The following is a 14,963-nucleotide window of genomic DNA, read 5'->3' as shown; positions in this document are numbered from 1 at the left end:
TATAAAATGTTGTGCGATTTATGTCATAATGAAATAGAAAAATGTCTTGTATTAATATTTGGAAGATTAATTGAATAATAATTATTCATTGAATTGGAGACAGAGGCAGAGCTGAGATGTCATTTCATTGGTTGCACCCACGATTGCACTAGACTAGACTAGACTAGACTAGACTAGACTAGGTGCACATCGTACTAAAAAGAGGTCACTGGTGGGCCCCATGCACTCATCATCGGTCATCGACAACCAGATTCTTTGAATTCTTCTAGAACAACAAATATCAAATATCACTCACGCTCACGCTCACGCTGTTGTTCTCCCAAATGAAATCTCGGAGAAATGGAATTCAAATCACCTCAGCAGCTCAGCAGCTCAGCTCAGCTCACTCAAATTTGTGTTTAAAGAGGCTATGTGCATTTTAGCTCTGGTTGAATTTGTTCAGATTCGTATCAGATCTGATTTGGCTAAAATATCAACTAATTTTATATGATTAGTAAGGCACTGTTCCAAAAAACAAAACAAAAATCCATGTTTTAATAAATTATAATAATTCCACGGTTCGTCACCTGAGCAACTAAGATGCATGTGTGTGTATATAGTCAGTTTAATTTGTTCGTCAGACATGCCTGATCGGATTCATAAAATTAATTATATATACAACTTATTTACTAACGATAGATCGATCATAGCTAAGTATATATATATATATGGTGATTTTAGGGATGAAATTTCAGCAGAGACTGTATTAGAGCTTTAATTTAGGCAACGAGCACGGAGCACGTGCCTATAAATTTGTTCTTGTTAAAAAAAATTATTTCATTACACAAATTAATGTTGGTATTCTAGTTAATTAATATGATAGTCTGACAACAAATGGTGCAAAATTTTGTTGGTTGTGTAACAATCTTTATTTATTATTATATAATGTATACTACTCTGAGTTTATTGTAGTTTGGTCACGGATTGGAAAAAGCTAGCGCAGCGCAGCTTAATCATCATAAATTGTGTTCAAGCAATAGACGAAATTAAATCCAACTAATTAATTCAATCCATTAATTACATGATGACACCGACTATCATTATTAAAAAAGAACAAACATATATATGCTTTAAAAGAAAATGAAGAAGCGAAACCAAAGAAATTAAGAATGAGAGGCTGATGCTGATAGAGGGAATGAGGATATGATATGATCCCAATGCACAGCCGCATATATAGCCGCATATATAGTCGCATAGCCGCATAGGGACCAAAAGACAGTAAATCATGGCTATCATGTTCATGTGTGTGTTTTGAGCAAGCACTAACAATTGCTCATAGTCAATTGGCTTTGATTTAGACGTTTCATTGTAATTATCGGCATATTTATTTTGAGAATTCTTTTTGAAAAACAATCATTAAATAAATTAAAGTTTTTTTTTTTTTTTCAAAAATAGATACAACTTTTTATTAATTAAATGTACTAGATGGATCACAATATTTTCTAGATTACATAGAAGTGACTTTTGAATCAGGATCAATAACTCAGAATCTAAACATTTTTTTTTTCCAATAACACATAAATAAATATATTAATTTTTCTTACATCCGCGAAAAATCCGACCTGAAAAATATTGATCCGGGTTATTTGTTGCAGTCTTTCTAATAAATCAAATTATATTGTATTCCATCTATTTTCAAAGAAATATATTCAACATTTCTAATATTTTAATACAAAAAATAAAAAAAATTAGAAATTTCTGTTTTAAAAAAAAACACACACACAACTTGTCATAATTCATTTAAATGAGCGAGTTGTTATTACTATTACTTGTCTTGGGCTTTTGGCGGAGGTTTTGGTTCTGCCGATTTACAAAAAAAATGAATATGAAACTATGAATATTAGTATGTTACACATGATTAAATGTTACATTGTACTCATTATATTACACATAATTAAATATGAAACTATGCTCACTATCTATCAATCTTAATGATGCAAGGTTGATGTTATACAGAATTACATAAGATTAAATGTGGCAGGATTTAGGTGTGGCAAATTCTTAATGGGCGAGTTATGAGCGAGTTGGGTCATGCTCATGCTCGCTCATTAAGTAAATGAGCGAGTTTAAATGAGCGGATAAATGAGCGAGTTTAGATGAGTTTTTAATGAGCGAGTTATGAGTGATTTACTCACCCCTACTAACAATTGCTCAACGCACTACTATAGTGCTATTAATTAATTGGTAGTTAAAAAGGTACTTTGGCATGCTATTAGTATTATATATATATGAGACAGTTTTTTAAATTACATTATGTATATGTCTCCCAAACAGACCAAACCGAAAGTGGTTGCCATGTTTACTGAATTTAAATAAATAAATAAATAAATAATGATCTTCACAGTAATTTTTATACCGTAACATTATAAAACAGATATAATTGAATAAAATTTTAATACGCACTAGTAAGGATCCAAATACATACCATGGTGTGATCAAATTTTAAAGGACGGCCCCGGTATATTAGTCATGCCGTGATTATACATGACATGTTCATAGGGGTGGACCCAGCTTGTCCCAGAGGAGGGCAACTGCGCCGCTCTGGATTTTGATAAAAATATATATATAAACCGGAGCCTTCACGGGCTATGTGGTGAGACATAATAGATGGTTGAAGTTTGTGATGTTAATTGGTGAATTTGGAGGTGAAGATCTGTGTTGAGTTCAGTTAGCTGTGGCAATGGATGTCGGGTTGAGGTAGGGCGAGAGTATGGTTGGTAAGGGAGGGCTGCCGGGGGGTGAGGGTGCCGGTTGGGAGTGTCTCCAGTTGGTAGGATAGGGCCACCTTCGCCTGACTTCTTGAATTGCCATCCACCTTTCTGCATGGGGATTGACAAACAACTACACTATTAAAATAGTAATTGGAAATTGTACTAAAATTCAGATCGACAAAAATTATAAGCAACACAGACGGCACACATTTATGTCGGTCGATTATTAATTTATTATGCGTAACAACTTGGACTTGTGTGCCCAGGAATGATTATAATATAATATACTATGAACCAAAGGAATACGACGAAAATAAGTTTCTATGTTCTTAGAAATTAATTACTTTAATATATTTCAGAGTAAGAATAATGTTATTGTTTGTAAGACAAGAAAGAAAAGATTTAAGAAAGTTACTTATATTGCAATCTTATTTTTTAGTTATATATATATATATATATATATATCTCTATTTATAGTTACAAGACATTCAAAAAATAAGCGTTAGAATGCACTATTCTCTAGTCTTATTAATTACAAAACACTATTTCCTACAAAATACTATTTTCTATTCTAATAAATAAACTAGCCGTTACTTATTAATTTTGAATTATATTTTATATTTTATATTTTAACAAATAAGATAGATAAGATGAGCAAAGCTAGGATGTAATGTATCTAACAAGAGGGGTTGATGAGTACAACTTCAAACGATTAATTCAAATTGTTGAAATCCATCTACTTTATGAGTGATACATGTACATACAAAATTTTAAAATTTTTGAATTTGTTTAGTACAAATTCAAGTGATAAAAAAGATGAAAAATGAATACATAAAACAACTTATAAAAGTTTTATTTTTTGACCTGTTGACGTTGTGCTAAATGAATTCGTAACTTTCAAAAAAAAATTCATGTAGACGCCAATCATGAAATAGATGGTTTTAATGGTTTGAATTTGTCGTTCGAAACAAATACGGTTGACTTTTAGAGTTGTGCTTATCAATCACTCATAGTGAGCACATCACACCCTAACTTTGCTCTAATAAGATAATAGAGGGTTCAAATGTTTTTATTTTTGTGTGCCTCTATCATGTCTTATTTTTAGAATTACAATAATTGAAAATTTAAACAATTTGTCCTCACAAATGAGATAATCAGAAGACTAAACCTTTATCTCAAACTAGTTATGTATTTTTTATTTTTTTTAATAAATGATAAAATGAGAACTCTTTAAATATAAAATAAATTTTAATAGAAAAGACGATTAATTTGATAAATGTGAGAATTTTTAAAATTTAGAAAAATAGACATGATATTATAAATTTAAGAAGGAAAATATATGTAATTTCAAGGAAATGATACGAGGTAATGTAGAGTATACGGACTCGGTGTATGAACTATGAAGTACTGTCCATTGAATCCGTTAATTTGGAGAGGATCCGGATCAACGGCGGATGAACGAAGATATCTCATATGTTGCGTGACTTTTTAGAAAATCTCAACCATTCAAATAAGTTGTGCACGAATTTTAAATCTAGTCTAACTCGACCTTGAAGGCTTGAAGGCTTGAATGAATGAAGCTTTAGATCTAGTCAAACTCTAACCTACAAGGCTAGGCTACGATCGGACCGACCCAATTTTGAATTTTGGAGCCCGCTGCTCTCTCTCTCTCTCTCTCTCTCTCTCTCTCTCTGAAACCTTGGCTGGCAGGCTGGCAGCGGCTGCCAAGTATTTCGCCTCTCCTTCTCCCTCTCCCTCTCTTTGAAAGGTTTGATCTCTTGACTCACTGGAAGTGTGACCATGCCAAGACCAAGGAAAGGAGCAAGCAAGAAGCCACCACGAGCACCCAAATCCAACAACTCAGTAGCCCACGATCTTATCCAAGATCCTCATAAATCCTTCAACAAACGGGAAGGTGAGTGACACTCATCAAAATTGTTTTTGTTTCTTCAACTATTCTCCGAAATGTCCTTCTCAAAATTGCTAGGGTTTCTCAATTCTCAAATACCAATCTCCTACAATACTGGTAAAACAGGGAAATTGCAGTTTATGGGTATTCAGAACCCATTTCTACCTACTGTTTTCCGCTTGGTTGAAACACCAAAATAAGTTCAATGCCTACCGATCCAATCTTTTCCATGTATGTCATCAATTTAGGGTTCTATTTCCCTGGCCTTTTAACAATTAAGCTCCGATTAACCTCAATTTAGTTATTGAAAGCTAATTTACTTCAACAGTATATCTGTAAATTCTAGCACGTGCGTATTGGATACTGAATTCTGAGATGCAAACATACAAGTTAAATTTTATTATTTTAATAGTCCAAGTTTACAATCCTATTAGAACCTTTCCAAATACCACAGTGGAGGGACTTTCTTTCTGATTTCTTGATAGGAGAAGGAACCTTTTTGTCTTTTGGCAAATTACAATCTGATGGCTTTTATAATTTGAACAGTTGAGCGACGAATTGCAGCAGTTGAAGCCATTTGTGAAGCTGAGACAGAGAATCTATTGTCTCGGCTGAGGTACCTCAGATCCTACATGACCAAGGAGCAGCTCAAAATGCCAGCTTTGCAGTTCTTCAAAGAGCATTTCCCAAATTTGGAAGTAGTGAGAAATGAGAAGTACAATGTTTTCGAGTTGAAGTGGAAGGATGATATTGTTTGTGAACATGACTATCATGGCATTGGAAAGAATTTACGTTCTTCAGTAGTGACGTCTACTGGAGGTCTCCAGTTTTCAGTTAATTCAGGTTTTAGTCTGCTGTGTCATTGTATTGTGATAAAAATTAATTCCAAAAAAGCAGTTAATTTCTGCTGTTATTTTTATTTTCATGCTCTATTCCTCCGATCTAAAATGGACTGTCTGGATACAGAAATTAATCCTGTCTGTGGTCCATCAGTGATGTGGATCTCGGTTTGATATGATCTGCCCATATTAGATCGGAGGGACTGGACATAGACAGCAGGGTCTTGTTTTTCAAGACATGGATAACAGCATCTAGATTAGAAATGAGAAGAGTCTGGTACAATCTTTTTTGTTATTCTGACAATGCATTGTGTCTTGAAGGAATCAATAATAGCCTGTTGTTAATAGAAACCTCTGCTTTTTGTCTGAACTTTGTCTGCAGTGAGGAAGAATGTGTTAGAGGCTATTGGCATGGATGCTCGTAATTCTGTATGGTTTTTTAATACTAAATACTTTTACATTATTTTTGCTGTTTTTGAATTTCTACTCTTTGTTAACAATGTCTTTTGGTTTCTCACTTGTAAGGTTGGGGCGAGCACCTCTTGGCAAACTCCAGGGGTACATTTATCTCTTTCTCTTTATTTATTCATTGTATTTTGTGCAAATATATATGGCCAAGCTTATTCTTACTGGTACTCTTTGTATGATAGTAGTGTACTCATATTACTTTCATCCTTGGGATTGCATAGCTTCTTTTTATTTTAAATTAAATAATTTTTCAGGCAATGAGTAGTCGCCTCTCTTTTGGAATGACACCAAAAACTGTGAGATTGCCTATGAATGGCGAGACGCTCCTCTCTGTGCGAGGTTCACCTCTTGGAGTGTATAAAGAAGATAATCTACCCTCCATTTCCACGATACATGGTAATTTTTCTACCCTTTTCTTTTTGTTTGCTTAATGTTGAAACCAGAAATGTTTTCTCTCACAAACACACATTACTAAATGATTCATTTGTCTAATTTTCAGAATCAGTAGATGGAAGCCCTTCTGGTGGGTCATAGCTTTAGTTTTTGGAGTGATGTAAGGTATTTTCTTATGGTATTATTCTTTATTTGGTATTTTTTCTGTCAAAATTCTGTTTGTTTCATTATCGGATACAAAATGACAAGTGATAGGAGCAACTCAGTGTGTTTTGTCAATCATGGTTAGTTTTGGTACTTGAATCATGCCAATTTTGGAAAGAACAGCTCCATTCTGGCAAGCAGATAAATGTGATCTTCAGAGAAGTCAATTTGTCGTTACTGAATATTACTTTTCTATTTTATGTAACCTGGAAGGTCAATATAATTTATGACTTCATTTCAGGAATATATTTTGTGGGGAGGCTGGCTATTCACAAACACAGTACGGGAGTTGTTTATCTGAGAAAGGTTGATCTTTGGAGAATAGTTCATTTTCCTCTATAAAAATTAACTAGAATTAATTACTTACTAATTTCTTTTAGATTGTGCTGGATTAACTTTATCTATGAGCAAACTTCTTTTGCTCAATGTGTATGCTTGCTCTTTTTTCTTTCCTTTTTCAGTTATCTACATTTTTTTTTTCTTTGAGATTGTGCGGTACCTCCATGAGTGATTCTTCAATCATTTATTTTTGTAATACATTCTTATCAGAGTTACGATTATTTTCGAAATTAGAAAACTCTAGATTTCCCGTTTGATTATTTTTCTTCAAAAACATTCTTGCAAGACGCTATATTAATATTAAATAAAACACGGTGCACAATTTTAAGAGATGCGTTTTATTGTGAGAATGAACTTTCAATATGGTGTTGCGTACAATAAAATATGATGTTAGCTTTGTGCGTGACGTGAGGCTTGTAAAACAACTATAGGTTGTACTATGGCCTATGGGCTTAGTTTATCAATTCGAGCCATTTGTCAGCCCGTGGCCGTAAATAACCACGGGCCTTTATAAATGAACGAAACACACAGCAAATACCAAATTTTGCTTTCCGATCATCAATCGCTGGCGTGCCCCCTTTGCCCCATTGGAAAGGAAAGGAAAGGAAAGGAAAGGAAAGGAAAGGAAAAGGAAGAAGCCGGTGAGTTTTCGTTCTTCCTCCGGTCCTCCCAATCCCAAACCACGGCGGCGGCAACGCAACGATAGTCACAATAGTCTTTTCTTCTATGATAATAATAAATGGAAAACAATATTATCTAAGGTCGCTGAACTCTACTTGCAACGATAGTCACAATAGTCACAATAGGCATGGGAAATAAAATTGCACGGACGACACAAGGTTCAGCCACCGAGTACTATCTTCACGAGCTCCCCACTACCTATAACCTCGTGCTAGTAGAGGTCAGATGTTCATTTCTTACCTTTTTCCTACAATTTTAATTGTGTTAACAATTACTGACTTATTGTTTTTATTTTTTTATTTCAGGTTGTTGGTCGTGGCCGATTTCTTAAGTCCGTACTCTGCAAGCATGATGAAGGTCTAGTGTTGGTAAAAGTATATTTTAAGCGAGGCGACCCCCTTCCACTCAAGGTATAGTCAAATTTTATAATGGAGCTTCATCTATATTTAAATTGATCATCATTTTTCAAGAACAGTACTCATGCCAGAAAGTTTCCATGCCATATAGGAGTATGAGAAAAGGCTGGTGGAAATCAGGGACATATTTCAAAATGTTCAGCAGCCCCACGTATGGCCTTTCCAGGTAATACTTTCTTGACATGTGTATGCAGTTCTGTGTTCTCACTATAATATTGTTGCTTTCATCTTTATTTTGGTTGTTTTAGGTTTGGCTTGAGACAGATAAGGCGGCTTACCTCTTGAGGCAGTATTTCTTTGGCAACCTACATGACCGGTTAAGCACACGTCCTTTCCTCAGTTTTATTGAGAAGAAATGGATTGCTTTTCAGGTACATTACTGTTCTTTCTTTTTATATTTAGTTGTATCTTTGTAGATGCAATTCAATTGGAAAATGTATAGTAACATGAGTACCTTTATTTTAGTTACTATTAAGTAGAGCAATTAAGTGTAAGCACATACAGACACGCCCAAGAAAGTATCAAATCAATAATTGTGTAGGGTCACCAGGATGCTACCCATCAGTGTACTGGCATCAGAACTGTAATTATTGAGTGCAGTTGTACATGATCAGAGTTTGTGTGTTTAAACCTTTTCATTTGGTGCTTGTACAAATCTTTTTCAAGGGTAAACAGCACAGATAACCAAACACTTGTCAGGGTTGGGTGTTTACGTAAGGTTATTTTTTGTTACTTTCCAGATATGGTTGTGGACTTAGCTCATTTGCTTCGTGCAGTTATTATGTGCAGTGGAGCAGAGCCATAGCAAGGGAGTTTGCCATGGTATGAGTGCTAGCCTGCCTTCCAATTGGCAAAATAGTAATTAGGTTTATTTTTCATTTTTCACAATTCTTATCTTTTCATTTTCAGGTGACATAAAATGCGAGAATGTACTTGTCACCTCCTGGAATTGGCTCTACCTCGCAGACTTTGCATCATTTAAACCGACTTACATCCCAGATGATGACCCGTCAGATTTCTCTTTCTTTTTTGATACTGGTGGAAGGAGGCGTTGCTATCTTGCACCTGAAGTACATTCTTTTCATCCCTTTCTAATTTTTTTTATTGATAATATTTTATTATTTCAATCCCTGCCCACTCAAAATTTTATCATATTCTAGAGATTCTATGAACATGGAGGAGAGGCAAGTATTGCACCTGATGCGCCTCTAAAGCCTTCTATGGATATATTCTCAGTTGGGTAAGCTATTTATTTTATTCTTGCTGTTGGTTATAAGCTTTGAATTAATGAACATGTTTTTGATAGGCATTTGATAGTTGCTATAATGAATCCTTCCTTAGCATTACAATAAGTTGTCTGGTGCTCATTTCAAAACAAATAATTACATTCTGGGAATTGCTAAAACAACATACTTCCTTTTTTATGTATTTGTGACAAAAATATTTTTACACTTACATTCTTTATGGGTACCCTTAGGTGTGTTATTGCTGAGCTATTTCTAGAGGGCCAACCACTTTTTGAGCTTTCTCAGCTTCTTGCCTATCGCCGAGGACAATTCGATCCCAGACCTATCTTGGAAAAGGTTTGATTTGTCTGTTTCTGTTTTTAAAAAATTGTTGGGATATTTGTTCTTCTTGTTTTATTTTTTAGCATATTAGTTCTGCTTTATCCTTCAGCTTATTTGTTCTGTGTGCATTTTTCTTCTATCAATTCTTCGCTAATATAAACTGGAAGCACAGAATCCTTCAAATTGGTCTCATTAGTACTGCGACAGAGATTGCTGTTATAATTATTGCTTTATATATATATATATTTTTTTTTTCCATGGTGCAGATTCAAGATGATGGAATTCAAAATATGATACTCCACATGATCCAGTTAGACCCAGAATCTAGGCTGTCATGTGCAAGCTACTTGCAAAACTATGCATCTGTCATTTTTCCAAATTACTTCTCCCCTTTCCTGCACAAGTTCTTCTCATGCCTAATTCCACTCGACCCCGATACAAGGGTTAGTAATTGTTATTTTTCTATTTGCAAAGGAGTGCCGATTTTTTCATATTATATAATGATTATAGGTCACATTGACTCCCAGTGCTGACTTTTTCTTACTTCTTATTATTCATTGTAGGTCGCGTTGACCCAGAGTGCGTTTCTAAGGCTGAAAGAGCAAATGATGATTACAAAGGCTACCACTGAACCAACTGGAAACCTAATCTCTGAATCAAACAATAACTCACTAAATCAGAACAAGTTTAACCCTGGCTTGGAGAAGGCACCTCCTGATCACATTCAAATTGTAGGAGATTTGAACTCCCTTCTCAAAGAAGTCGAACAGAGGTCCAACCAGACCTACACAAATACATCCCCAGCAAAGGGAAATACACTGCAATACCGATCCAGCTCTTCTTCCAAGCAACACTTTTCTACTGAGCTAACAGGCCTTCACAGAGAAACTGAACTGATACCTCAGATGAGAAGAATCCTGAAAACTGAGCTAAATTCCTTAGTGTCCTCCTATGATACCACATCAGATAATTACGACATAACCTTCTTTCACAGCAAGAGTTTCAATACAAAATGTGAGGGGATGGTGCTCATCGCATCACTTCTCTGTTCATGTATGAGGAACATGAAGCAGCCTCAACTGAGACGAGCTGGGCTTCTCCTATTGCGGGCTGCGTCTCTTTACATAGATGATGAAGACCGCCTCCAGCATGTGGTCCCCTACGTAATTGCCATGCTCTCTGATCCTACGGCTGTTGTGCGTTGCGCTGCGTTAGATACACTGTGTGATGTCCTGTCCCTTGTACAAGATTTCCCACCAAGTGATGCCATGATATTTCCTGAGTATATTCTGCCAATGCTTTCTATGCTTCCAGATGATTCCGAGGAGAGCGTTAGAATATGCTATGCAAGCAATATCTACAAGATTGCCATTACTGCATATCGGTTTGCTATCAAAAGTCAAGGGCATTTGGGTATTTTGAGGAGGTCCTTATCAGAAACTGTGCAAGAGCTGGTGATGGGACCCAGGCAGACACCTAATGTACGCAGGGCCCTCTTGAGGGATGTAGGCTACTTATGTTATTTCTTTGGTCATAGACAAAGCAATGATTTTCTACTTCCCATCCTCCCAGCATTTTTAAATGACCGGGATGACCAGTTACGTGCAACCTTTTATGAGCAGCTTGTGTATGTCGCCTATTTTGTGGGCCAAAGAAGTGTGGAGGAGTACCTCTTGCCTTACATTGAACCGGCTTTAAGTGATGAAATGGAGGCTGTCATAGTTAATGTGCTTGATTGCCTATCCATGCTTTGTAAAAGTGGTCTCTTGAGAAAAACCGTGCTTCTAGGTTTGATTGAGAAAGCAAGGCCTCTATTGAGCTATCCGATCCAATGGGTGAGAAGGTCGGTTGTCACCTTTCTTGCGGCTTGTAGCGAGAGCTTGGGTCCTGTTGATTCGTTTGTGTATCTCTCTCCTCTTGTAAGGCCTTTCTTCACGAGGGAGCCGGCTAAGTTTTCTTCCGAGGCATCTCTACTTGCATCTCTGAAGCCCCCAGTGCCAAAACAGGTATTTTACCAAGTTTTAGAGGATGCAAGGAGCAGCTCGGACATGCTCGAGAGGCAAAGGAAAATATGGTACAATAGCACGTCTTTCTTGAACCAGTGGGAAACTATAGAAAATAATAGTAAAAAAGTAACAAATGAGAGCTTCAAAGGTAGACCTCCTAAGCAACCATCAAGGGATGCAAAGGACTTGGTTTCGGCTGGTAAGATGCAGTTCTCTAGCCTTGTTTCCCCTCAAATGGCTGCTGGGAACACCTCATTCTGTGAAGTGCCATCTGAAGGTCTACCGATCTACTCTGTTTGCATTGACAAACGTGCTATTGGAGCAGCTTCTGTGGGAGCCGGCATGGCATGGTTGCAACCTGTCAACAGACCTCTGGGGGGCTTATCCAGCTCTGTACCGCCAAAGCTTATTTCTAGTTCTCTCTCCAGTGCAATCATCAAATCTAGCTCCAATCAAGACGTCAGAGGCAAAAAGGACGGGGAGAGAGACAGTGACAGTTCTTACATCACTGCGAGTAAATTCCAAGATATCAGTGTACATGACATTGGCCTGAAGGGCAGCTCCTTAAATATTTCTAGAGGAGATGATGATGCTTCCCAGTCTGACATGGTGGGGACACCATCATTCACTGGGTGGAGGCCCCGTGGTGTACTGGTGGCCCATCTGCAGGAGCATCGTTTGGCTGTGAATGATGTGGCGGTGTCGAATGATCAGGCATTCCTTGTTAGTGCCTCTGATGACTCAACTGTCAGGATATGGGATACCAGGAAGTTGGAAAAGGACATCTCATTTAGGTCGAGGCTGACATATGGCCTAGGTGGTGGTGGGGCCCGTGCACTTTGTGCAGAGATGCTACGTGGAACTGCCCAGGTGGTAGCTGGCGCCAGTGATGGAACTCTGCACCTGTTCTCAGTTGATTATGTTTCTAGAGGTTTAGGCAGTGTTGTGGAGAGATATTCTGGTATAACTGATGTGAAGAAAAAGGACATTTGTGAGGGCCCTATTGTCAGCCTCATAAACTGTGCCGCCAATGACAGCTTCAGCCAGACAGTGATGTTCAGCACGCGACAGTGTGGCATCCACATCTGGGACATAAGGTCAAACTCTGATGCATGGAAATTCAGGTTGGCACCGGAGGAGGGTTATATAACATCTCTTGTTGTGGGACCATGCGGGAATTGGTTTGTCTCAGGTTCTTCAAGAGGCGTGCTTACATTATGGGACATGAGGTTTTTGGTACCAGTTAACTCGTGGAACTACTCAACAGTGAGTCCTGTGGAGAAGACGTGTTTGTTTGTGCCACAAGCAAACTCGGTGGCTTTGTCGGGTGGACGGCCATTGATTTATATTGCAGCTGGCTTGAATGAGGTGTCTCTTTGGAATGCTGAGAATGGGAGCTGCCATCAGGTAATTCATAGGCTATCCATCTATTATATTAAATAAAGGTGCACTTGTTTTTACCCTGCATCATGCCATTTCAATGCTTTGTGCAAACATCCCAAAGTATCATATTTAATACAAGCAAAATTATCAAATAGACCCACATTTTTATGCATAGGTTCTTAGAACGGCAAGCATGGAAAATGAAGCTGAGATATCAAACGTACCAAGAGCACAGACGAGGCCTACAATGAAGTCTGGTTCGAGGCAAGATCTGAGGAGGAGCACAACTTCCAAATACAGAATTGAGGATTTGAATGAGCCGTCTCCTCGCTTCCCAGGTGTGAGGTCACTGCTTCCTTTGCCTGGTGGAGACATACTGACTGCTGGTACTGATGTGAGGATACGCTACTGGGATCATGCTAGGTACTTACAAGAGCATATATATTTTTCCACTCCTCTCTCAGTAAGAGACGAGCTTGTAGGAAACTTATTCTGGAACTTCTGTGCAAAGCAATTTTTTTTGTTTAATGTGTAATAATTAAATGCAGTCCTGAGCGGAGTTACTGTGTCTGTGGTCCCTCAGCAAAGGGAATTGGGAATGATGCTGTTTATGATGTTCGGTCAAGCTTTGGTGTACAAGTTGTCCAGGTAATTTCATTTTTGTAATGTTAGAATTAAATAATACTCCGGTATTCAGACCTCTGGAACACTATTTTAAAGAGGCATGTTAACTGTTGCCCAGGGCTGGCTCGCCCTGGGATCGTCCATCACTTCCATTGCACCACATATGTCACCATGTATTAAACAAAGCATCAGCCCTGCTTGTCTTAAGTGCGAAAAATGTACAAAATCCAAATTGCGTTAAATCCACTTGTTATGCACCCATTTGTTGACGAGTCGAGCACAAGTTTTATAAAAAATATTTTAAGAAATAGTCTGGTGGTGGTCTGGTTAATGAGTGCGTATCCTCTGAGATATCTCAGATTTTGCGTGACCAACATGTCCTGTACCTATTCGGGGATAGCGCAGGGGGCCAGTATTATTTGAGCTTTTGAAGAGTTTCCAAAAAGTCACGCAAAATGTGAGATATCTCAGAGGATGCGCATTCCTGGTTAATACCATCAAAAGTACCACTGATAAGTTATCATGCAAAAATGGCCATCTAAGTTTAAATAGGGGTGTTAATGAAAAAACAGTCAATTTGAATAAATAATATGTATTATGAAAAATAAAATATAGGTTTGGTTATAAAAGTGTCATGCATATTTTGGTGATGTTTGACCCCATTTTTTGAATGTGAATGGTTATAGAATACATGTTTGTGGTTGGTTGACAGGAAATGAACAAGAGACAATCAACATCTAAGCTAACACAAAAGGCTTTGCTTGCTGTTGTGGCTAATGACCCGGCCAGTTGTCACCGAGACGCGGTGCTGTCCTTGGCATCCGTGAAGTTGAATCAAAGGCTGTTGATATCTAGCAGTCGAGATGGTGCTATTAAAGTATGGAAATAGATATAACTGTAGGTTCTTTGCTTGTTTTGTAGATATTATATTTGACCTTTTTAAATATGATTAAATTAAAGAAAAGAAAAGAGAAGAGAAGAAAAGGAAAAGGACGGATTTTTTTTTTCTTTTACTATGTTGTATGTTGTGCAGGAGGTCGTATAAAAGATGTATTAAATTCGGTCGTAAACCGTCTGATCGAAATCACGGCTTGATAGACAAAGTAATCGACGAGATACCAACTGCATAATACATGAACTGCACAAATAAATTGGTAATAACCTTCAATCGACCAGGAATGTCTGGAATGTCTGGCTCTGGCCCTGGGATATCAATCTTTGATTCCAGTCTTTCAGCTAAATCTCAGGTAGTGTTCGACTGCATGCGTGCTCTGTTAAAAATTGTACTTGAGATCAACGCGAACCGTTGTGTTGTCGTCATGTAATTTATCACACTCCTTATTAGACTTTAAAATATATCTTCAAAGTGAATAAAATTAGTAC

General features: G+C 37.3%; 3 protein-coding genes across 6 annotated transcripts in view; all 3 read left to right on the top strand.

Annotated features, from left to right (window-relative positions):
- IRX14-L (Nucleotide-diphospho-sugar transferases superfamily protein) overlaps positions 1 to 14,586 on the top strand; it is an 80,405-nt gene extending 65,819 nt beyond the window's left edge. The window contains exon 5 of the transcript XR_013511398.1: positions 14,479 to 14,586. The gene's annotated coding sequence lies outside the window, so the exon portion shown is untranslated. The remainder of the gene's footprint in view (positions 1 to 14,478) is intronic.
- Positions 4,405 to 7,098, top strand: LOC144552668 (uncharacterized). Of its 3 annotated transcripts, XM_078300656.1 has the most exons (7): positions 4,405 to 4,665; positions 5,206 to 5,502; positions 5,881 to 5,927; positions 6,024 to 6,056; positions 6,221 to 6,362; positions 6,466 to 6,524; positions 6,805 to 7,098. In XM_078300656.1, exons 1-6 carry the CDS (start codon positions 4,551 to 4,553, stop codon positions 6,498 to 6,500), a joined length of 669 nt encoding a protein of 222 aa, XP_078156782.1. In that variant the 5' UTR covers positions 4,405 to 4,550; the 3' UTR covers positions 6,501 to 6,524; positions 6,805 to 7,098. The 3 variants fall into 3 exon arrangements, with proteins under 3 accessions (XP_078156782.1, XP_078156780.1, XP_078156781.1); XM_078300654.1 differs by having other exon boundaries at positions 5,881 to 6,056; XM_078300655.1 differs by having other exon boundaries at positions 5,881 to 6,056; positions 6,466 to 6,537; positions 6,805 to 6,989.
- LOC144553605 (serine/threonine-protein kinase VPS15-like) lies at positions 7,581 to 14,644 on the top strand. 2 transcript variants are annotated; one of them, XM_078301837.1, is made up of 13 exons: positions 7,581 to 7,803; positions 7,889 to 7,993; positions 8,091 to 8,165; positions 8,248 to 8,370; positions 8,776 to 8,821; positions 8,909 to 9,069; positions 9,160 to 9,239; positions 9,477 to 9,582; positions 9,834 to 10,010; positions 10,131 to 12,980; positions 13,132 to 13,379; positions 13,505 to 13,604; positions 14,293 to 14,644. In XM_078301837.1, the coding sequence occupies exons 1-13, from the start codon at positions 7,711 to 7,713 to the stop codon at positions 14,467 to 14,469; spliced, it is 4,341 nt and encodes a 1,446-aa protein (XP_078157963.1). In that variant the 5' UTR covers positions 7,581 to 7,710; the 3' UTR covers positions 14,470 to 14,644. The 2 variants fall into 2 exon arrangements, with proteins under 2 accessions (XP_078157963.1, XP_078157964.1); XM_078301838.1 differs by lacking the exons at positions 7,581 to 7,803; positions 7,889 to 7,993; positions 8,776 to 8,821.
- The last annotated feature ends 319 nt before the right edge of the window (positions 14,645 to 14,963 follow it).

This window comes from Carex rostrata, chromosome 4, assembly GCF_964058835.1.
Source record: "Carex rostrata chromosome 4, lpCarRost1.2, whole genome shotgun sequence".
Lineage (NCBI taxonomy): Eukaryota > Viridiplantae > Streptophyta > Magnoliopsida > Poales > Cyperaceae > Carex > Carex rostrata.
Note: the sequence above shows the minus strand (reverse complement) of the source record. Positions and strands in the feature narration are given on the sequence as shown.

Bases quoted from the DNA above. Each gene is read 5' to 3' on its own strand.
- LOC144553605 (XM_078301837.1), top strand. From the start codon at position 7,711: ATGGGAAATAAAATTGCACGGACGACACAAGGTTCAGCCACCGAGTAC. The intron at 9,583-9,833 runs GTTTGATTTGTC...TCCATGGTGCAG, and splicing joins CCAGACCTATCTTGGAAAAG to ATTCAAGATGATGGAATTCA. The intron at 13,605-14,292 runs GTAATTTCATTT...GTTGGTTGACAG, and splicing joins TTGGTGTACAAGTTGTCCAG to GAAATGAACAAGAGACAATC.
- LOC144552668 (XM_078300654.1), top strand. From the start codon at position 4,551: ATGCCAAGACCAAGGAAAGGAGCAAGCAAGAAGCCACCACGAGCACCC. The intron at 4,666-5,205 runs GTGAGTGACACT...TAATTTGAACAG, and splicing joins ATCCTTCAACAAACGGGAAG to TTGAGCGACGAATTGCAGCA. The intron at 5,503-5,880 runs GTTTTAGTCTGC...CTTTGTCTGCAG, and splicing joins CCAGTTTTCAGTTAATTCAG to TGAGGAAGAATGTGTTAGAG.